The sequence below is a fragment of the Phasianus colchicus genome, chromosome 3 (assembly GCF_987193195.1).
Source record: "Phasianus colchicus chromosome 3, bPhaCol1.hap1.1, whole genome shotgun sequence".
In the NCBI taxonomy this organism is placed as follows: Eukaryota; Metazoa; Chordata; class Aves; order Galliformes; family Phasianidae; genus Phasianus; species Phasianus colchicus.
The window spans coordinates 3,617,773-3,641,508 of record NC_143438.1 but is presented as its reverse complement, the minus strand read 5'-3'; the positions used below and the strand labels follow the sequence as shown (position 1 = coordinate 3,641,508).

Below are 23,736 nucleotides of genomic sequence, written 5' to 3'. Positions count from 1 at the left end.
TCCCTTCCTGTTATCTTTCACATCCCCCACGAAGTTCAGTTCCACCTGCACCTTAGCTTTCCAGATCCCAACTCTGCATGTCTGGATTGCATTCTTGACTTCAACAAGGCTTCTGACACTGTCTCCCATATAATCCTCACAGGTAAACTAAGGAAGCGTAGAATAGATGAGTGGACAGTGAGGTGAACTGAGAAGAGCTCCATGAAAGGATGAAGCGTACCCTCAGCAAGTTTCCTGATGACAGAAAGTTTGGAGTGGCTGATACACCAGACAGCTGTGCTGCCATTCAGCAAGACCTGGACAGAGAAGAAGCTTACCAGGTTCGACAGGGGCATGTGACCAACACTTGAGTAATAACTGCAAGCATCAGTACAGATTAGGGCATGACCTGCTCAAAAGGAGTACTGCAGAGAAGGACCTGAGTCTCCTGGTGGATACTGAGCCAGTAGAGTGTCTATGACCAAGAGGGCCAACAGTATCCTAGAGTGCATTAAATAAAAGAGAACGGCCAGCACATCAAGAGATGTGATCCTTCTCTATTCTGCCCCAGTAAGGCCACAACCAGAGTACTGTGTCCAGTTCTTGGCTCCCTAGTTCAAGAAAGATAGGGAACTTCTAGAGAAAGTCCAGTGGACGGCTACAAAGATGAGCAGAGGCCTGAAGCATTTTGCTTATAAGAAAAATCTAGAGACCCAAGACTGCTCTGTTTGGAGAACAGACTGAGAAGGGATCTTGGCAACACTTAGAAATATCTGAAGTTCAGGCATTACAAGGATGGGAACACGATTTTTTGGCAGCGCCCAGCAATAGGACAAAGGGCAGTGTGCATAAAGTGGAACACAGGAAGTTCCACAGAAATATGAGATAGAACTTCCTCACCGTGCGGGTGACAGAGCACTGGAACAAACTTCCCAGAAAGGTTCTAAAGCCTCCTTCTCTGGAGGTATTCACGGATGCTTTCCTGTGCAACCTACTCTAAGGATCTTGCTTTAGCAGTAATGTTGGAGTAGGCGACCTCCACAGGTGCTTTCCATTCCATAATATTCCATGATCATGGAAACAATCTACTTGGCAGAAAGCTCTTGCAAAAAACAAACGTAGCTACCCAGTCCAAGCTCCTGCTCAAAAGTGCAGCTATTTGAGTCTTTGGCTGCAGAAAGTGCCTAAGCCTGCTGTTGCCCTTGCAGGATGGTAGAGATGCCATCTATGTGAAGTGTGAGCAGGTTGATTATCTACTCAGCATAGCAGCTGAGTTTAAGGACCCTCAGGCATTTAAGTGGGGGACAGACTGGCAGAGAAACTCCCTGTCATATCTAAGAGAAAGGCACCATGGTGATACATCCCAAACAGGGGTGAACCCCCTGCCTTGTCACCACTGGGCAAAGGGAGGGAACCTAAGAGATGAGAAGGACTGAAAGCAGGTCCCCAGTTCGTTGGCAGGAAAACCCCCTTCCCTATCTACCTCATCTTCCCAAATGGCCTTATGCAATTGCTTTGAGGCTCTAGAACTCCAGGGACAAGTAAATGAGGATTACAGTAAGGTCCATCCAGGAGGTTGTCTAAGGCAAGGAGGTTGACTCCACACCTCAAGACTGCCTCCACCAAGAGGGAAAGAGAACTAATTGCCTTAGGTCACTCCTTCCCAAGGGGAACGGAGGGCTCCAAATGTCAGACATCCTACCCATAGGGAAGAATGCTTCCTCTCTGTGGCCAAGGTCAGGAACATTACTACAAGACTCCCTAGTCAGGTTTAACCCTCTGATTATTGACCATTACTGACAGTTCAAGCTGGCAGGAATAAAGTTGCTGAGAGAAGCCTGAGGGCTATCAAAAAGGACTTCAGGGGATTGCAGTGGTTAGTCAATGGAGTACAGATGGTGCTCTCCCCTATCCCTCAGGTGGCAGGGAGGGATACCAACAGGACCAGGAAAACCTATCTGATAAATATATGGCTGAGAGGCTGGTGCCATTGCAGCAATTTTGGCTTTTTCAACCATGGAGCAGTTTACTCAGCATCTGTCCTAATGAAGCCCACCTAGGTAATATGGGAGGAGAGAATTCTGGCCCAGGAGGTGTCTGAGTTGCAAAGCCACACTCCATCATATTTGAAAAAAATCACAGCTACCAAGCAAAATTCCCTGTAACTGGAAAAAGGGAAACATCACTCCCATATTCAAGAAAGCAAGAAAGGAAGACCCAGGGCAGAGAGCCTCACCTCTGTGCCTGGGAAGATATTGGAGTGGTCCCTCATGGAAAAGATGTTAAAGTACATACGAGGTGTAGAGGTGATCAGGGGCAGCCAGCACAGCCTCACCAACGACAGATTGTGCCTCACCAATCTGGTGGCCTTCTATGATGGGGTGACGGCATCAGCTATCTAGACTTGCACAAGGTCTCTGACACGGTCCCCCAACACATCCTTATCTCCAATTGGACAGAGACAGATATGGTAAATAAGGATGTGTTGAAAGGTCATTCCTGGACAGACAAAAGTCCAGGAAGAACAACCACTTTGACAGCCTTTTACCTTCATCCACTAAGCGGGTCACCTTGTCATAGAATGAAATCAGGTTTGTCAAACAGGATCTACCATTCATAAACCCATGCTGACTGGGCCTGATCCCTTTGTTGACCTTCAATTGTCCATGATGGCTCCCAAGATTATTCCTGAGTTCCATAACCTTCTCCAGCACTGGGGTGAGACTGATAGGTCTGTAGCTACCAGGATCATCCTTCCGGCCCTTTTTGAAGATGGGTGTCATATTTGCCAGTCTCCAGTCCCCAGGACATCCCCGGTTAGCCAGGACTGCCAAAGGATGATGGAGAGTGGCTTGGCAAACATCCACCAACTCCCTCAGCACTCTAGGGTGCAATCCATCAGACCCCATGGACTTGTGAACATCCAGCTTTCAGAGCAGATCCAAAATGATCTCATCATGGATTATGCAGGGCTCCACATCTGTTCCCCATCCCTATCTACCAGCACAGGGGGCTGTGCACCCAGGGAGCAACTAGTCTTACTATTAAAGACTGAGGCAAAGAAGGAATTAAGCACCTCAGCCTTATCCTGATCCTCAGTCACCAAGTTGCCCCCAGCAACCAAAAAGGGACAGAGGTTCTCCCAAGCCCTCCTCTTGCTGTTTATTGTTGTCCCTTACCTTAGTGGCCAAGATCAGTTCTAGCTGGCTTTGGCTTTTCTAATTTTCTCCCTGCCCAGCTTCATTACACACTTGTAACCGTCCTAAGTAGCTTGCCCACTCTTCCAGAGATCATAAACTTTTCTTCTGTTCCTGAGTTCCAGCCAAAGGTCTCTGTTCAGGCACACTCTCTAGGAACCTCTGGGACTGATTCCTATCTGCTGTATTATAAATGCAGCAGATGTCTGGGAAGCTGAAATCCCCCAGGAGAACAAGGGGGAAGAGACCTCGAGACTTCACCTATCTGTTATAAAGTGCCTTGTCCACCTCTCCATCCCAGTTGGGTGGCCTTTAGCAGACCCAATGAGCCAGCAGTGTGCTCCGGCAGCTCAGATGACCAGTGGTATCCTGCACTGCGTTAAAAGAGGGGTGACCAGCAGCGTGAGGGAGGTGATTATTCCCCTCTACTTTGCCTTTGTAAGGCCCCATCTGGAGTACTGGGTGCAAGCTTGGGATCCCCAGTACAGGAGGGATGTGGAGCTGCTGGAATAGGTCTAGAAGAGGGCCATAATCAAAGGTCTGGAGCACCTTACCTATCATGAAATGTTGAGGGACTTGGGCTTGTATAGCTTGGAGAAGAGTACGCTCCAGGGAGATCTCATCTCAGCCTTCCAGTACTTGAAGGGAGTTTACAAGCAGGAGGGAGACTGACTTTTATGTGATTTGATACTGATAGAACAAAAGGAAATGGTTTTAAACTATAAGGGGGTAGATTTAGGTTAGATGTTTGGAAGATATACTTTCTTCAGAAGGTGGTGAGGTGCTGGAACAGGTTGTCCAGAGTGGTTGTGGATGCCTCATCTCTGGAGGCATTCCAGGCCAAGTTGCATGAGCAACCTTGCTCACATCAGGGGGGTTGGAACTAGATCACCTTTAAGGTCCCTTCCGATCTAAGCCATTCTATGAAACACTACTTCAAGCTGCTTGCTCTGCTTCATAATGATATTAGGACCTGCCCAAGCAAGACTCCTCAAGCTAGCTTGATCTAGGAGCACTAAAAGATGCAAGCCCTGCTGCAAAGTTAGGTGATAAAGTAAGCAACTGTGACATCCATAGTACTCAAAAAATTTAGACTTTCAGTAACAGACTATGAAGAGAGAGAACTTTTGACAGTAAAAAAAATACTATAAAAAAAACTAAAGAACTCTTTCTCCTGTACTAGTTAAATGTGCAAAATAAAAAGGGGGAAGGATATTACATTTTATCAGTATTTCAGTAGTCTATAACACACCCAATGCAAGGTCAGGTGATGAAGACAAAAGAAACACTGAAGCCACAGTGGAGACTAACCAGTCACTGGAAAAATATCTAACTCCATCAGCACACCTTAATCCTACAGCAACAATCCTGTTACTCCAGTTTTGAGCATGTGCAAAACAACAAATGTCAATTGTGCAAAAGACGACCAAATTAGAACAAACATGTTGTATCCTTTCCTAAGATGGCTCTTGCCCAATGTAGTTCTGCCTCACCTCACAAAGAGGATTCCATTTACTGTAACAGCAGAAATCACCAAGCAATAGAAGTTACTCCAGGCTTTACCTCTCTGATCAACTTTCTCAGCTCTTTGGGAAGTTAAAAAATTGCAAGCAAGGTGGAGAGTACACAGAACACTGCATACAAACAAGGGCCACAGGAAATAATCCACAGTTGACTTAAAAAAAAACAAACACAAAACCAGCCCATGCAGTAACAGAATTTAATCAGCAACGAGCTCAAGAAACAAACTAGTTCACATTAAGATTTCTTGATATGAATTCCTGCTTGACATGTAAACTTCCAGGACTTTATGAAACACTGAAAACAAGCTTCTCACTTGGTCATACAAAATCCTGTTTTACCTTCACATTTTGTACAAAAGAGTGGTGAATTTTATATCTTGCATTCTGGCATTTATAGAAAACAGGATATCACTCTCAATATCTGAGCAAGACTCCTCTAGTAGGCACTGGTACATAGTGAAGCATGGATAATGCAATCTCTCAAAGCTGCAGTCACTCTTAAAATTGGGTTTATAGCATCATCTCTCCCTTCCCATATGGAAAATCTAACTATTCATTTTAGTAATAAAGGTCTTAGGAATACCTCCTTTCTACACAAAGTCTTACAGATACAAGTGGACCAACATTTAAGGACAAAGCAACACATGGCATCAGGCCTTGATCCACAAGTAGCATTGTAGGTATTACAGCAAAATAAATATGGCTGGGTAAGTTTTCACATACATCACCGAGTCCAACATCTTCCTATACATCACCTTCAATCACATATTCGTCTCAGTAAATCTCTGTTAGCAACAGGGAGCTCATTTCACAGATTCCAGTACAGACAGTTTCCAATTTTAACACATCTGAATTAGCTATCAGAACCAGTTTTCCCCTCCAGATGAACTGGTAGAACAACTGGTAGCAAGCACTAGTGAAAACATAGTATTCACCTTTTTCTTGACTGTTAGAACTTGCTTCTAGAGACTGCCTTAAGGCAGTAATTCTGTGAGAGCAGCTCCAAAACTGGAAAGTTTTGTGTTACTTTCTGTTGTTTAGATTTCCCTGATGTTACTGCATGAGGCTTAGGCCACTGACCCCCAGAATCACATCTCAGAACTTTTTGGAAGAATATAATTTAACTGAAAAATACACAAATCACATTTTACTTACTATACGAAGTATGTTATGGAATGCACAATTGAATAAAGTCCAAAACCCTATTGAAATAGTGGGAAGTATAATTATTTTTGGCTGAACTTACTCATGATACAACTAAGAATGCCTTCGGCTGACTTCTAAGAAATCTGTAGTTCCCCTTCTTTCAGCTATTTATTTTTATTTTAATACTCAAAGAAAGCATAACATATCTCATTATAAGCTGTTTTAGAAAAGAAGAGGGGAATGGGAGAGAGAGAGAGAGAGAGAGAGCTCAAAGCTCTTCTGCATCCACCACCCTCAACTGATTATGCAACTCTCCTCACCTCATTACACCTGTCCTTGGTCACAGCAATTCAAAGTGAGTCAGCTGGCAGACTGCAGGCCAGATGAACCAAAAAGGCAGGTTTGTCACCACTGAATTCAGTGCTACAGTGTGCTTCAAATCCAGCAGCATAGAACAGCTTCACCAGACTGCTAACCACCTCCAACTTCCACAGTAAGGCTCTAGCTACCCCTCAGATACTTTAACAACTGATCATGAACAAGAAATCAGAGCTAACTAGCAAATATAGTAAGACATCTGCTAAACAAAGATGGTAATGGTTATTATCAAAATGCATGAAAAAATTTATAGACTTTTTGGAGCTTGTCATGTACTCTCCTATGTACTAGCACCACAAAGGTGTTGAGTTCTGTGCTGTTTCTTTAACTTGACCACAGTGCAGACCTTCTCTAGGCCAAGCAGCCCAGAAACTGAGCAGAGCAAAAAGTTAGAAATGACTATGTGTGGGATCCAGAGAAGACAGATAGGTAAAGCAGCACTGACAAAGGCAAAAGACTAGAGTAAAGGTGTAGCTGATACTGATCATTACAACCAGCAGCTATACTAGCAACCCATAAAATCCTAACATAATTATCATGAAAAACATAGCTAACTTCACAATGCCTAGTCAGACACAAATCTACTAACCACATTAGAAAATGGAGACCGCTCTGTTTTATGGTGTAGACACAAAACATCTATTTTTCAAATTTTTTTTTTTTAATCCTCTCTAAAGGGGCCAAACAACTTAGTAAACAGTAAACACATTAGACCTAAAGTTAGTAAGCTCAAACATCCATTCTTCTTTCTTCTAAATGAAAGCCATGTGTTCATCTTGCAGCTCAGTCCCCTCCCATTGCTGTTCCACAAAGTGATGGCATCAAACTCAGTTGGAAGAGAATGAGGCTAAACATGCAAAAGCAGAAATCTCTTCCAAAAGAAAGTTTTGAGCTACTGTGAAATACAGAAGCATGAAATGTGGTTTAGTAGACAGCATGTTACTGTCATCAGTAGCAAACAGAAGTTCCTCGAGTACACCCCAAAACTAAAGGGTTAGATGTGAAAAAGCAGCAGCAGTGCATCAGCATTTTCTATCTTTAAACACTGCTTACAATTGTGAATAATATAATCAGAAAAGGAAAAATTCTGAGAAGAAGTAACTGGAAACAAGACTGTTATCCTGGCAGTCCCTTGTTCATTGGGTACCATCACAGTGCTACTACTGCACTGCAGTAACTGCAACAGCGTGTCTAAATTTTCAGAAAGGAAGTCAAATTTCATTCACCACACACCAGATAATTAAAGAAGAAAGTTAAGTTTTAATTACTGTGGAATCTGCCTGTTCACAGATAAGAAAAGAGGGAATTGCCCCACATGTGAGGTGAACAAAGCAGAGTAGAGCCACAGGGAAAAGCTGGGATTGGATGCCTGGACATCTGTTGTGCCTGACAGATACAGAAAGATCAGCTCTACCTGAGAATGAAAACACAAAGGAAACACGGTCTAAAAGGCAGGAGCTACCTATCTCTTTCCACTGTTTGTGTCTGAAACACATAACATTTGACTTCGACCCTCAAATTCAATTAGAAAAAATATCAAATTAAGGAAAATCTGGAAGAAACACCAGAAATGATCACCGACTTACAGAAACATTCTTGAAGTTAAATAAATACATATACTGCCATTAAAGGAAATAACCATGGCCTGCAAAGCAACACTATCAGAACTCAGAAGTTTTTAAGGCCTACACTTTAAGTACTTAAGGGTGGAGAGGAAGTTGCAATGGCACAAACCATATCCATAACAACCAGAGCAACAAAGTGAAGATAAAATCAACTGAAAAATCACAGACAAATATCAGTAAAGATTTCAAAAGTGAGATCTAGATGAAGGTCTGGACTGGTCTGATCAAGTAAGAGACCTGTCATATCAAGTTACTGGTCAGACAGGGGAAAGTTTATAATGCAAAACAAAACAGTGGTAGGAACAGCCCTGTTCTAGCACAAGAACAGGTGTATTTAGGTTTAAATTTATGGAATAATTCAATCAAAAGTTCCTGTTTCCTTCCAATGACTATTAGGTGTACTGCTTACATCAAATTATCCAGAGTGCTACACATCAAATAAGGTACATGCCATCAGCTATAGATGACACTAAACAACACAAAAATTGCACTGTGAAGTGGCTCTATCAGCACATTTTAAAAACGTCCACATAAATTAGAGGCTTTTGTTCTGCTACCTTATTCTATTCACCTTACTGTTATTTACTGTGGACCAGTAGAGGTACCTAGTCTTTACAGAGAAGCTAAATACTCTCTCAGTGAACGATGAATTGTCATGACACAAGTCTTTTTCTTCCAACAAAAAATAAGGACAGAGAGTGGTTTCTGCAGGCTCATGCCTGTCGTGGAAGTGGCTGCACCACAAGCCAGCAGCACCTCTTACATTGCCACACAGCCAAGCAAAACTCCTGCTCCTGTCTGTGCATGTGCTGCACAAAGCCATTCATCATCAACAACAAGCTCTGATATGAGCAGAGCTTACACAGACCTGACATGCGTCAAGGATGCTATTAGTATCTACAGAGGATAATTTTTTTAATTAGTCAATATAACTACATTCTTCTTCTTTTGAAATGTATAAGGTTGATACAAAATATAACTTTTTCATCATCTATAGTACTTATTCTTCTCCATCTCTCTTAGTTACACGTACCTATAACCAACCAACTGAACCAGCCAACTGAAAATAAGTTTTTTCAGTTCCCTCTAGTACACTCAAGCCTCATTTAACAGATGCACTCTCCTGTGTTACCTAGAAATTGCCAGCAACTCCACTCAGGTGCAAATCTGAACCAGAAACTCATTTCCCCCACTTCTGCCAGCTCCTCTACCTTCTTTTTGCCCTGTGCTGCTTTCTCCAACTCCTGTCCTATGCATTCTCTTGCAAATGCTTTCTTCTCAAGATAACACAGCTCTGATGTTAACAGCTAGCTCTGATGTAGCAATGTTTCCTCAGTTCAACTGCTAGTTGTAGTCTCAGGAGGGGATCCCCAGTGTTTTCTGCTCCAGCACAGTGCTTACATGCTGTATTTTGCTGAAGATTACTTCAGGAAGACCCATGCACTTCAAGAGTCTTAGAAGCTTTAAAAAAAGAGATGAAGCCAATGGTAGGAAGCAGCCTGTTGCCTGTCAGTTCATTACATTCTACAGAGCAGCACATTACAGTGTTCTAAGTGTTCTTAGAATAACTATTCTTTTCACAGCCATTTCCAAGCTTCTCCATCTTTGGGTTCTGAAACACATCCCCACTGTTGTATCATTCCTCTACTAGGGGTAATGATATATACATACATATATTTTATTTATGCCAATGCATATGTATACATAGGTATATATCATTATCCCTAGTAGGGGAACGATACAACAGTGGGAAAGTATATATAGGTATGTATAATGATATATAATGATATATGCATCATTCCCCAATACTAGGAGTAATGAGGACTATAATAAGTAAGTGAAGTTTACCCACAGAAGTCATGCTCTAACAAAGTTTTCTTTGTTCAGCAGCACAGAGCCTAGACATGGAAACAAACATGCCCTTAGATGTTGGGGGGTATGCTGAACACAACAACAACAACGTGCTGTGAAAATACCCCCCACCATTTACCTGCTTATCAAAAACATGGATCTGCAGCTGCACATGGAGCTCTAGAAGTGAAGCCCCTTGAAGCCAGCTGGCACCTCGGAAAAATGCTCAAACGCCTGGCTAACATTCCAGTGGTTTTAACACCACCTGGGTGCTAAAGCGTGCGTGCAGAACTGGGGCCTTCGCTCAAAGCGCAGAGCTTCGAGAGCAAGGGAAGCACAAAGCTCAGCAAGGAAAAGCAGCTCTGGCTTAAAACAAGCCTATTTACCAGCGTCTGAGAGAGCCCTATTGGGAACGGCAGAGCACCGGCCGGCAGCTCCGCTAAGGGCAGCAGCAGCGCCGTGCGCCCGGACGCTTTGAGCTGAGCTGAGCGGTCACACGGCGGGACGGGGCACGCCAGGCTCTTCGGGAGAGGGGAGGAAGCACAGCAAGGCCGCCACTTCCCCAGCCGTTCTACCTAAGAGCTCGGAAGCCGGCAGCAGGGAGGAGCCGCTCACCAGAACAGTATCCGCAGGATGTTGGCGACCAGCAGCACCAAGCACACGTAGGTGGAGAAGCCCTCGGCGTTCTGCGTCCGCCTGATGTCGCGGTACTGGGGCACGTAGGGCACCACGCCGCCGAACACCATGGCCGCCGCCGCGCCCCACGACGCCAGCCGCCGCATCGGGCCCAGCAGCCACTCCAGGCCGGCCGCCTCCATGCCGGGCGGCGGCGGGAACGGGGCGGCGCCGCGCCTCCTCCGCCGAGCTTCAGGCGGGCGCCGCGGCCGCGCCCCGCCTCGGCCGGCCGGGACCTGCGGGCGGGCGGGACGGTCAGGGGCGGCTCGGGCAGCGGAGCCACGGCGCGGGAACTGAGCGCGAAGAGGGAGGAGAAGGGGCGGGGGGGCGGGAGAGCCGGGGGAGCGAGAGCGGGGAAAGAGCCGCGGCTCCCCGCGGGCGCTCGCGGCCCCCCAGCGGCCGAGCGGGCCGTCGGGCGGGATCCTCGTGCGGCACCAGCCGTCCCCGCCCCTCCTCCCCTCGCACACGCGCGCCCCGACCTGCCGCCCACGCGCCGGCCGCCGCCATCCCGCTCCGCCGCGGAGCTGCGGGAACGCGGGGCCGCCCGCCGTGACGCCGCGCTAAACGGCCGCCAATGAACCGCGAGGCCGCGCCGCGCCGCCCCGCCCACCCCCCCCCGGCGGGGGAGGGAGCCGACCGGATCTCGCTCTCACCTCCGCTTCTTCCCTCAGGAACGCCGGAGGTTGCGCAGCGGTGACTTCAGCGGTTGCTGCTGCTCCGCGCCGTAAAAATACGTGCAGTCACAGGAACCGACCAGCCGTGTTCGGCTTGGTTCGACTGCGAAGCCGCTTCTTCCCAGTTTGGGCTGGGTTTTGGTTGTGGGTATTTGGTCGCTGTGGGATTTTTTTTTTGTTGGGAGGGTTGCTTCGCAGGTGATCGCTGCAGTGAGGATTTGGCACGTTGCTGTACGTCTTCTAACTCGTCTGTCGTTCTGTCCATTCATTTTAAAATATGAGTACTGAAATCGTTCTGTCTTCTGCATTAGGCAAATATTGCTGTGTCACCCGAAATTCGGGAATAAACTCGTTAATGTGGTGTTAGCGAGCAGGCATTCTTTATTTGTGACCTCAGATGTGCGAGGGGATATCCCTGCACCATCAGAGAATGTACGTCACAGATAAACTCGGAAAAACTAAGCCTTCTAAAGAGGGAGAGAATAGTATATCTCTCCTATAGGGGGAGAGAGAGCAAGGCAAAGCAGAGTGCTATTGCAAATATAATCATTGCTAAGCAAAAATTTTTTGTCTTCCCTTTCCTCTTCGGTTTTCTGAACTTTGGAACTTTTCTACCTTTTCCATACCTATTTTTTTTTTAGCTTTGCAAACGCTTTCATGGAATCATAGGATATCCTGAGTTAGGAAGGACCAGTAAAGATCATTGAGTCCAGCTCCTGCCTCCACAATGGACCACCCAAAGATCGGACCATTGTCTGAGAGCATTGTTCAGATACTTCTTGGACTCTGGCAGGCTTGGTGACATGGCCATTGTCCTGGGGAGCCTGTTCCAGTGCCCAACCACTCTCTCAGTGAAGAACGTTTTCTTGATATCACAGAATCATAGAATCTTAGAATCACAGAATGGTTTGGGTTGAAGGAGACCTTCAAGATCATCTTGTTCCAACCCTTCTGCTATAGGCAAGGACGCCTCCCGCAAGACCAGGTTGCTCCAAGTTCCATCCAGTCTGGTCTCTAAATCTACCCTCTTCCAGTTTAAAGCCATTTCCCCTTGTCCAGTCATTACATGCCTTTATAAAAAGTCCCTCCCCACCTTTCCTGTTGTCCTCCTTCAGATTCTGGAAGGCTGCTATAAGGTCCCCCAGAGCCTTCTCCAGGCTGAAGAGCCCCAGCTCTCTCAGCCTGTCCTGGTAGGGGAGGTGCTCAGGCCCTCTGATTATCTTCATGGCCTTCCTCTGGACCTTCTCCAACAGCTGGATGCCCTTCCCAAATCCAACCTGAACCTCCTCTGTCAGAGTTTCATGCCATTCCCTTGGGTTCCATCACTGGTCACTAGAGAGAGATCAGCACCTGCCCCTCTGCTCCCCTCGTGAGGAAGATGTCAGCCACAATGAGGTCTCTCATTCTTCTCTGGGCTGAACAAAACAAAGGAGTTTAATTTCTGCTCAAAAAGTCTTCTAATCCAGACTCTTCGCCATCTTTTAGCCCTCTTTCATGTCCTTTTTGTACCATCCAAACCTTCACACAGCACTCAAAGTGAGGCCACATCAGTGCAGTGTAAACTAGAACAGCCACTTCCCTTAAGCAGCTAGCAGTGCTGTGCTTGATGCACATTAGGAACTGGTTGGCCTTCTTGGCTGCTGTTCAACTTGCTTCCAACCAAGACCCCCAAATCCCTTTCTGCAGGGCTGTTCTGCAGCACTGCATCCCTCAGTCTGTATGAATAGCCAGGGCTGCTGCTTCCAGGTGCAGAATCTGGCATTTGTTAAACTTTTGTTGTCAAATTTGTTAAATTTGTTGTGGTTGGTGATTGCCTAACCCTCTGATTTGTCTAGATATCTCTGCGAGGTCTCTCTACCCTCGATGGAATCAACAGTTCCCCCCAGTTTAGTATCATCAGCAGACTTGCTGAAAGCATCTTCTAGTCCTACATACAAGTTAGGAAAACATTAAAGAGAACTGGCCCTAACATGGAGTTCTGGGAAATCTCACTCGTGACTGGCTGCCAGCCTGATGTAACCCCTGATGTAACCCTTTGGGCCCGACCAGTCAGCCAATGGCTCATCCATCACATTATGTTTTTGTCTAGCTGTGTGCTGGACATTTTGTCCAGAAAGACACTGTAGGGAACAGCATTGAAAGCTCTACTGAAATGCAAAATGATGGCATCAGCTGGCTTTCCTTCATCATCTAGATGGGTGATCTTGTCATAAAAGGAAATGAAGTTAGTTGAACAGGACCTTCCTGTCATGAACCTATGTTGGCTGTGACCAACAACTTCATTGTCCTTCAGGTGTTTGTCAGTAACTCCCAGCATAATTTTCTCCCTTACTTTACCAGGCACCGAGGTGTGACTGACAGGCCCATAATTACCAGGGTCTTCTTTCTCATCCTTCTTGAAAATTGGAACATCTGCCAGCTTCCAGTCAACTGGGAGCTGTCTGATCTCCCCAAATTCCTAAGATCACTGAAAAATAATTGAGAGAGGTCTCTCAAAGACATTGCTCTGAGAGTACCTTGGGATGAATCCCATTGGGCTCCATGGACTTAATATAAACCCAAGTGGAACAGCAAATCCTGTGCAAGTTCACAGTTGACTGTGAGTTCATCATTCCCACAGTCACAGTCCTCCATCTCGAGGCACCTGGTGTGTCAGAGCCCATCATCAGTGTTGAAGACAGAGGCAAAGAAGGCATTTTATGTCTCTGCTCTGTCTTTGTCCTTGTTTGTAAGATGACCATTCTCATCAAGTAAAGAACCAATGTTCTCTCTGGTCTTCCTTTTGTATTTAAAGATTAACTTTTTATTGTCTGCCACAGTATTGGCCAGCTTCAACTCTAACTGACCTTTGGCTGCACTATTTTTTTCCCTATAAAGATAAACAGCATCCTTGTAGTCTTTTCATGTCACCTGACCTTGCTTCCAGCAGCCATACACTTTTTCCACCTAAGCTCTAGAATTTGTCGTGCCAAGCCAGCTTTCTGCCCTGCCTGTACTGGCCAGGCCTATTTAATATCTTTACTGATGATCTGGATGGGAGTTCCTTAAAGAATAACTCATCAACGTCATCATCCTGACATCCTGGCATTTCTACTCTATAAAACCAGCTTTGTACTATTAGCCTAACACAGCTTCATATTTGAACTATGACACATAACAGAAGAACCAAAGTAGAACAGGGCATGGGGAGGAAGGATGGTGAATATTTCCTTTATTTTTCAATCTCCTTCATAATTTAATTACCCTTTCTCCTTTGCTATACTGGCTTGACACCATATTTTTTTTGTTCTGACACTGCCAACCTGCCTCACAAATAAGGAGAACTAATTGGACTCTTATTAGCTGCTCTTCTACAGAGATTTAGAACAGTTCTCACTAGCTGGTTAGTTGCATGCTGGTTGCTCTTCCACATTTCCAGCTGTTTCTTCGTGTCTGCAGTCTCTTCCCCACAAATAGAACACTGTGGCTTTATTCAAGATATCTGCATCCAGGGAGCCAGCACCATTTCAACTGCCTTAAGCAGAAAATATGACTGCATGAGGGGGAAGCTTCTGTAAGTATTCGGGCAGGAAGGAAAACTAGCAGGATCGTTATCAGGAGTAAAAAAAAAAAAAAAAAGCAGAAATAATACAGCTCTACTACCTACTCCTAAGGGAAGGAAGATAAGCAACTAATAAACAGGTAAGAAGCAGCAATTATTTATTATTATCTCTGCCTCAAAATGAAAAAGCTACATGGTTGCAGCTGGTGTCTATATACAAAAGCAAAGCATATCAACACAGAATCATAGAATGGTTTGGGTTGGAAAGGACCTTTAAGATCATCTAGTTCCAAATTCCTGCTATTGGCAGGGACATCTCCCACAGAATCAAATTGCCCAAAGCCCCATCTCCCAAACCTGGCATTGAATGCTTGCTTCCAGGGAAGGGGCATACATTGTTAGATTACTCAGACTGATTTTTCTTTCTGTAACATGAAAAACAAATAGGAAAATCTGCAAGAGTGGGAAGATGAGGATGTACGGAGGAGATGCCATGATTACAAGAAGCAGGCAGCAATGGGGAGGTCTACTTTGATGCCAGCATCTCTTCACATGGGTTTCCACCCCTTCCTGAATCAGGTAGGAGAAAATAAAGAGGGAGAACAATTATGTTTATTAAGAAAGATATGAAGTGGTAGACTGACAAGAGATAACCTTTCCAACATTTGAGGTTATTAGCTCAGGAGATAAACTTATGGATGAAAGCAATACGTGTTTGTCGTATCTACAAAGCAATAGACTAAGGGAAGCTATTGCCTAACAGAAACATTCTTCTAACCGTGCAGGCACTGTTATGCAGTGTTATTACAGAGACCTTTGCAACAGATGTACCAGGAGCTTTTGATGCTGCAGAGCTAAAAGCTGTGGACGACTCACATGTTTGCAGGCCTGGTAGGAGGAGGCACACAATTCCTGTTGATACTTTTGGTCCTCTGCTTAGAAATTCAGGCACAGTACATTTACACAAGAGCAGGTATTTGTACCACTCTCTATTATGAAGCTAATTACATGAGAAAAACGAACCAAACTTAAAAACAAAACAAGGCAGCTTTGGCCTTGTTGGTCGGCAGACATTTTTTCTTCATTTATCACTTAAGTCACGTGTCATTCTAAGCCCCTTGAAGATCAAACCTCAACAACAACAACAACCCACAGGTAGACTATATTAAATGATGCAGTCGCTTAGAGAGCACGCACACACTGGCGAGACGGTGAGCTCTGCCGTACTCCGCACGATTCTCAGCAAAGAACCACGTGCAGAACCGCCAGCCGCATCTCCAGCGCTTCACCAGCAACTCCACGCAAAACGCCAGCTGCCCCCAGGCTGGCCATCCTCCCTGCGCCGCTCAGCGAGCGCGGACACGGCACGGCACAGCCCGACAGCCAGCAGGGAAGGACGGCCGTCCTGCTCTCACGTCGCAACAGTGACGCCAGCAAGTTGGCAAGCAAAAAGCAGCCGAGCTGCCTGCATGATTCCCACGCAGCCGGCACGCCCGTGCCAACTCCTCCCGCTCTGACGTCCCTCAGCACGGTGGCGAATTCTCAGCGTTCCGGGCGGGGAGCCGCCCGACGGCATCGCGGCGGTCGCCATCGTCGGGCCGAGCCGCTTCCGCGACAACGCCGATTCCCGTTGGCGTCCCTCGCCGCCTCGCCACCCACCTGTGCGCAGCGGTGATGGCGGCCGGGGAGCCGCCGGGCGCGGAGCGGCTCTCGCAGCTGGTGAGATCGGGCTTCGCTCTGCTGCAGGCGGGGCTCGGGGGCTCCGCGGCTCGGAGCTGTTGGAGCTTTCCTGTCAGCCGGCTGGGAGGCGAAGGGTGGCGGGTGCTAGCGGGAGGAGCGGTCTCCCTATCGTCTCTTTCTGTTTTTCTTTCCGCAGGCGGAAAATTTGCTGTATCAGCTGCAGGAGAATTTTCAGGCTCTGACGGAAAGGATAACGCTGAGAAATATCCTTAAAAAATAATAATAATAATAATAAATGGAGGTTATTGCTCCTGTGACAGAAGTTCTGTAGCTGCAGGAGCTGCGGTTCCTCCACACGTTTGGTTTTTGCTTTCCCTGCTGTGCGCTGCCAACAGATGCAAAGAGGTTTTTTTGCTCACTTAAATCCAGGTCTTTCCCTCTCTCTTTCCCTCTCTCTTTCCCTCTCTCTTTCCCTCTCTCTTTCCCTCTCTCTTTCCCTCTCTCTTTCCCTTCCCTTCCCTTCCCTTCCCTTCCCTTCCCTTCCCTTCCCTTCCCTTCCCTTCCCTTCCCTTCCCTTCCCTTCCCTTCCCTTCCCTTCCCTTCCCTTCCCTTCCCTTCCCTTCCCTTCCCTTCCCTTCCCTTCCCTTCCCTTCCCTTCCCTTCCCTTTCCTTCTTTTTTCTTTTATTCCCTAATCTTCAAATTAAGATGTAATGACTGACGTTCTTAAACACGTGTGATATAAAGTCAGCTGGAGTGGCTCCCAACACTGCTTATATATATATATATATATGTATATAATTTTATTTTATTTTATTTTTGCTTTTACTTAAAAAGAAAGCCTAAAATAGGTTTTACCAACAGCACTGTGAATCCCACTGGTTTCTGTCCAGCAGTTCTAGATTTCAAGTAAAATAAGCTACACGTTTTGTGGAACTGTTCTGAAGGCACATTTAAAAGTGCCCCTTGAATTAGCATATCCCTGCATGTCCGTGGGTTAGAAACAACTCTTTGAGGCCCCTGAGCATGGAAAGGGGAGCCCACAAATGAAAGTAAGCATCCGTTCTTGTTCGATGTGGTTGACAGGAGCTCCCTCTGCTTTCTGAAACTGCAGAATTGCCACGTTCTGCATTTTTTTTCTGACACACGCACATCCCCACTTTCAGGAATTTGCTTCCTTGGAGATAATTAATGATAAAAAACTGATGTTTATCAGCAGTTATATTCTGATGACATTTGGATTATACATGTTGACCAAGTGGTATTACCTAAAATAGTTCATTGAACAGAGACAATATTTTACACAGAAAATAGTCCGGTACGCTCATGGGCAGATAGGAAACCATTTGAAAATATTTAGAACTTGAATGCTTCTGTGTTGCAAGAGAAATTAGGATTGCCTTGTTATAATACAATCTTGTGCTACAACTGCAAGATTCATATTGCATTAGTGTTGAGCATGATTAAGTGAAAGGCTGAGGCATCTGAAAGAAAGCTTTGTATTTTTCTCACAGAAGAAAAAAAAAAACGTATACAATGATAACAATTCTTATTTATAAAAGTTCTCTTTAACTTTTTACTGGAAGAAATGGGTGAGCGCATCAGTGACCTTGAGAAGCATGTTGCTGACCTGATGGCAGAGGCTGGAATAGAGAACACTGATGATGGATTGAGAGTAAAAAAACCTTCAGTTATATTTATTTATTTATTTATTTATGTTGCCACTTAGTTTAGAAGAAAACAGCTTATATTTTTTATCATACCTTGTTTTACTTTTTAATATATTTTTAAATATATTTTAATATACAGTGAGGATTTATTTTAAATATCTAAACTTACCTTGGATTTATTTTTGCTAAGAGCCAAAAAATGCTACCACTTCTTCAGAGGAGCTGGAACTATAGCTTGCCACATCTGTTCCAGCTGTCTCACAAATCTATGGGGTTGTGCAAACTAAATATGTAAACGGGCTGCATATCTGTAAGAAAGTATGTGTGGCTTCAAGTGCTCCTGCCTACTAGTCGTCTCCCTCAGCTGTACTAACAAGATAGACTGAGGATTCTCTCTGCTCTAAGTTTATGTACATCACTTTTAAAAACTGCTACAGCTTCCTATTGTGGCTCAGAACACACCTCATAAACACCTTTGCTCAGGCCAGAGCAGTGATTCATCCTTGCGGCAGTGAGATGCGGGGTGCAAGTGGCAAGTATTGCTAGGAGGTACAAGCAGTGATATAAAAATCATGGGATGCTAAGGTACCCTGCAGGGTGACCTCATTGCAGCCTTTCAGTACCTAAAGGGAGCCTACAAAGAGGAGGGGAATCAACTCTTTGACAGGGTGAGTGACAGCAGGACAAGGGGAAATGGTTTTAAGCTGAGGGAAGGGAGATTTAGGTTGGACGTCAGGGGGAAATTCTTTACAGAGAGAGTGGTGAGGTACTGGAACAGCTGCCCAGAGAGGTTGTGGATGCCCCATCCCTGGAGGTGTTCAAGGCCAGATTGGATGGGGCCCTGGGCAGTCTGGTCTAGCATTAGGTGGGAAGGTTGGTGGCCCTGCGTGTGGCAGGGGGGTTGGAGATTCATGATCCTTGAGGTCCCTTCCAACCCTGGCAATTCTGTGATTCTGTGATTCTGTGATTTTACATCACTGTATATATGCTGCAAATGATCCCACGGATGTTGTCAATATTTCTTGCACATCATAAGGTAGGTGCTTGTGTTTCCTTCTTGCTGTTCTTGCAAGCTTTCCTTGTTTAAACTGACTGAGACTGCTTACTCAGCAAAAGACAGGAATGTTTCTAATTATGCTGAAGTAATTTAGGCGTCTGTTCATTCTGTTCTTTTCCTGAGGATAAGCTATGTCATTATTTTTACAAAAATAGAAAGCAATCTCTTGAAAGTGTATTAAAGTGTATAGAGATCTTCATATTTTATGCTGAATCACGTCCATGCATAGTTTAACCACTAACCTACTTATTCACTGTTTCTTTACAGCACTGAAATAAGCATGTGAGCGAGAAAGATAAAGGGAGAACAGCTCTGCACTGACTCTGGAGTGTGTCATCGTTTACAGTGTCACTAGTCACAAAAAGCATCAGTGAAAACAAAGACGGTTGCATCACGTCGTGATAGAATCTCCATTTTTCTTTTCCTTTGAATTATTGTCCCAGGAAAGGAGCAGAAAGCTAGGTTTATTCATGTAAATGGGACACTATTTCCTGTAATTGGGAATAAACCATTATTCTCAGGGGAGAAAAAAAAATGGATAAAAAGTTATCCGATACAGTAGTGAGCTTACCAATGTAAAAAGTGTATTTTATTTCATATTACTAATATTAAAATTTCCATCACGCTTCTTTGTTGCCTTCTTATGCCTTCTCAGAATACCTGTGGCAATACTTTTGCAGTCGTGTGTGCCATTTTGATGTTATTTAAATTTTCTGCATTAGAACATTCATCTATCCCTGTTGAAAATATACCATACATAATTTATTTGATGTTATTATAAAGATGCCTTTGCAAAGCCTTTATGAATAGGTCCACTGAACGTAAACAACTTTAAGCTAAAATAATGATAGTACTTCCACAGAATACAGTTATTTCTATGCTAGTAGGATCCCAGAGTATCTTGTGTTTGAATGGACCTCTAAATATCCAACCTTCTAAACATTCCAACCCCCTCCCATGGGGAGGTACACTTCCCAACATGTCAAGCTGCACACAGCCCCATCCAACCCCAGCCTTTAGCACTTCCAGGGATGAGATACCCACAGCTTCTCTGGGCAGCCTGTGCCAGTGCCTCACCACCCTCTGAGTAAAGATTTTCTTCACAATATGATCTAAATCTGCCCTCTTTCTTTTAGCTTAAAGCCCGTTGTCCTACGGCCAGAATCCCCGATAAAGAGTCCCTCCCCAGCTTTCTTGTAGGTGCCCTTCAGGTAGATCACTGTAAGGTCTGCACAGAGCCTTCCCCATGCTAAACAAATCCAGCTTTCTCAACCTGACTCCATAGGAGATGTTTCAGCTCTGATCATCCTTCAGAACACATTCCAACACCTCCACGCTTCTTGTGCTGTGGGCCCCAGACCTGAACACAATGCTCCACATAGGACCTCATTAGAGCAAGCAGAGGGGGACAAACAGCCCCCATCCTGCTGGCTGCCCCTTTGTCGATGCAGCCCAAGATACCCCTGGCCTTTTGGGCTGCAAGCACATGCTCAGTTTTTCATTCAACACCCCAAGATCTCCTCCATAGGGCTGCTCTCAGTCCAGTGATCACCGAGCCAGTATTCAGTTTTGAAATTGCCCTGATTCAGGTGAAATAAAACGAGTAAGATTTGAGAGGTTGATAAATTTATCCTAGCTAAAAGGACGTTCCAATGAACTAAATGCTAACAATCAGTGGTTGTGGTTTTTATACACCAAAAGAAACCCAGCACTTTAGGCAGGGAAAATTTTGGTGGGAACTCAGGAAATCTCTTTCAACGTATGCAGAAATTGAAGAGCTATCAGCTAAATAGAACACCTCAGCTAATGAAAGATATGTTTTTAAAACTGGCATTTGTTAATGCTTAGTGTCTACTACAAATTACTCCATCCATATCAAAATATAATTCTAATCAATGCTTTAAGCAGTGTAAATATGCAAGCACTGTCAAACCGGTTAGAGAAGTTGGCTGCTTTTCAGATAATTGATTGACAAAAACCTCATGAAGTTCAAAGACAAGTGGCAGATGTTACCTCGAGGACGATAAGCTTGTGCCACAGCTCAGCTGTGAGGAGTTGGCTGACTGGCAAGTAGGTTTGCAGGAAAAGGGGGAAGACTAGACATAAGGTAGAGGCACAGGAGATTCTAGCTGGGACACTTTCCAGCTCTGAGGGCGTTCAAGCAGCAGAAATGCCTCTCCAGAAAGGCAGAGGAATCTCAATCCATATAGTTATTAGCTCAAAGGCTTAGGCAAGCCAAGCAAGACCTACTATGACTGGAAGACTAGAGCAGACTTTAAGCGGTGCCTTCCACCATAATCCAAAAATTGGGAACGTGCAGTGTACTTTATTCACTCATAATCATCCTCTGCACCTTCTGAATTCTCTAAAAATTAATAACAAAGTGCATTCTACTGCTTTAACTGATTAGACGTACAAAGGTAAGTCCTGGACTGCAACTGAGGATAAACACAGACTAACCCTGTTATGAACTGCACTGCAAAACACTGTTCAGTGATACACCCAATACAGGTTCTAAAATTATTTCAGAAGCAACCTCTTCCAGACGTTGACATCCACATGTTGAAATGGTTTATGTCGTTATCACCAACATATGCATGCTTAACATGCAACAACTCGCTGCATAAATCACATCGATCCAGCTCACACCGCAGATCAGTGCTGGGAAGATACTAAGTAAAACAACTTTGTTCTTACAAATACGCCTTCAAACAACTGGCAATACAGAATAGGCAGATAAGTAGTTAATGAATTGTATGTGCTCCATTGGTAATAGTTTTTTATAATCAGTTAATTAGTTTCATGGAAGTAACTATAAAAATAACTAGACTTTCTACTCGATGTCAAATCAAGGAATTGAATTACAAGGCTGCTCTGAAAGTAATGCCTCGCTTTATTATGTTGGCACATGATGGATGTTGGTGGTATGGCAGTAGACGTTGAACCTTTCTACCTTTCTGCCAGTATTCTATTATGTTTTGTTGCTGTGTAACAGATAGCAGCAGAGGACAAAAAGCATCTGACGTGGAGGTGTAGATGAAGTGAAGGTGTCTCATTGAATTTCTCCATGCGGAAAAATGGCACCAACTGACATTCATGGATGTTTGCTGAATGTTTCTGGAGACCAAGCACTGGATGTGAGCACAGTGAGGCAGTGGGTGGTGTGTTTTGGCAGTGGTGACAGCAACATGAATGACTGCCACGTTCTGGATGGCCACGCACAGCTGTCACACCACAAAACAAAGCGTGACAATCAGCTCATCCACACAAACTGGCAGATAACCAGAGAACTGAATATTAGCTTCAGTATGCTGGAAACTATGGTAACAATGCTAGAATATTGCAAAGTTTGCACCGGGTGAGTCCCACAAATGTTCAACACAGGAACAGAAAGAACACTGTATGCAAGTTTGTCAGCACCTACTGAACCAATACAAGGATGAAAGTGACTCTTTCATTGATTGCATCATTACCTGTGATGAGATGTGGTGCCATCAACTGTGAGTTGTAGTCAAAACAGCAGTCCCTGGGATGGCTACATGTGAATTCCCCTTGAAGAAAAATTTCAAGACACAGTACTCAGTAAGTAAAGTGGTGTGCAGTCTTTTGAGATAGGAAAGTGGTGATCCTTCTGAATTTCCTGGAACATGGACAAACCATCAATTCTGACCACTAAATCATGATGCTAAGCTGAAGGCTCAAATCTCCAGTCAGGTCAGACAAGAGGACAGTCTTCCTCTTGTAACACAGTAACTCCAGGCCCCACACCACTTTGAAGATCATGGAGCACACTGCCAATATTGGCTGTCCTGCCATATCCACCACACACTCCCAATTTGGTGCCTTCTGACTTCCATTTCGTCCAATGAAGGATGGACTGTGTGGGCAATATTTTCCTAGCAAGACCACCATCAAAGCAGCTTCTATTTTGGATACTCGGTCTTGTGACAAACTGGACTTAAAAAACTTTAAAAACCCCCTTATGCACAGTCTGACTTGCTTTTTGTTAATTCTGTAAACGTGCATGTTGCAGTTAGAAAACAAACTAAAAACAACAAAAACAAATAAACCAACACTGGGTCCACTACTGCAAAGTAGACATCACCAGAAATGCATATGAAACTTCAAAAGCCATACAAATGCAGCACCAATCCAAGTCTCATGAGCATATTAACGTTTGGCTCTACCATTTGATAAATTGGAGCTCACACTACAGGAAGAAGTTTACCCTTTCTTCAAGCATCGACTGTGCAGCCAGCTCCAAAAAAAGCTATTACCTTTTGGAACTACTCTGCCTACTACAGCGTATTTCAAACTGAATAATCACCATGAAAAATAAATTCCATCATCACACCCAGTTGGATTTGCTAAAAGGTGAGGTGTGAATCACATGTTTTAATTTAGTTTTCTTAAATATTAATACATACACCTTCATAAATTCCTATTTCTTACTGTATACAAAGACCAAGACGCTATGCAAGAAAATCCTGAAAAAATAGTTAAAACCCTTTCTCTACAAGATTATGATTTTGCATCTAATAACATCTGTTTTCATTCCCAACTTTCAAGAACATTAAGGCAAATAAGTGGAACTTGTTTTATTCTTTATTAAGGAAAAAAAAATTTAAAAACCTATATTGTAGTTTTCCCAGATTTTTGTGTAACAAAATGTCTTAGTTTCAGCTGGGACAGAATTGTTTTCTCCAGAGTGCCTGGTATGATGCTGGGTTTTGGTTCTAGGA

General features: G+C 44.5%; 2 protein-coding genes across 3 annotated transcripts in view; one reads left to right on the top strand and one right to left on the bottom strand.

Moving 5' to 3' along the window:
* Positions 1 to 10,566, bottom strand: part of SLC66A2 (solute carrier family 66 member 2) — a 58,733-nt gene extending 48,167 nt beyond the window's left edge. Inside the window, exon 1 of one of the 2 annotated variants that reach the window (XM_031608324.2) lies at positions 10,315 to 10,566. In XM_031608324.2, the coding sequence (XP_031464184.1) occupies positions 10,315 to 10,517 (203 nt within the window). In that variant the 5' untranslated portion in view covers positions 10,518 to 10,566. The remainder of the gene's footprint in view (positions 1 to 10,314) is intronic. The other variant, XM_031608325.2, reaches the window with a different exon arrangement.
* A 423-nt stretch (positions 10,567 to 10,989) lies between these two features.
* Positions 10,990 to 19,640, top strand: HSBP1L1 (heat shock factor binding protein 1 like 1). Its single transcript, XM_031608314.2, has 4 exons — positions 10,990 to 16,308; positions 16,466 to 16,532; positions 17,848 to 17,942; positions 19,262 to 19,640. The coding sequence occupies exons 1-4, from the start codon at positions 16,264 to 16,266 to the stop codon at positions 19,265 to 19,267; spliced, it is 213 nt and encodes a 70-aa protein (XP_031464174.1). The 5' UTR covers positions 10,990 to 16,263; the 3' UTR covers positions 19,268 to 19,640.
* The last annotated feature ends 4,096 nt before the right edge of the window (positions 19,641 to 23,736 follow it).

Coding starts and splice junctions, on each gene's coding strand:
- HSBP1L1 (XM_031608314.2), top strand. CDS start 16,264: ATGGCGGCCGGGGAGCCGCCGGGCGCGGAGCGGCTCTCGCAGCTG. Junction 16,309..16,465: donor CGGAGCGGCTCTCGCAGCTG/GTGAGATCGGGC, acceptor TTCTTTCCGCAG/GCGGAAAATTTGCTGTATCA. Junction 16,533..17,847: donor GGAAAGGATAACGCTGAGAA/ATATCCTTAAAA, acceptor TTAACTTTTTAC/TGGAAGAAATGGGTGAGCGC.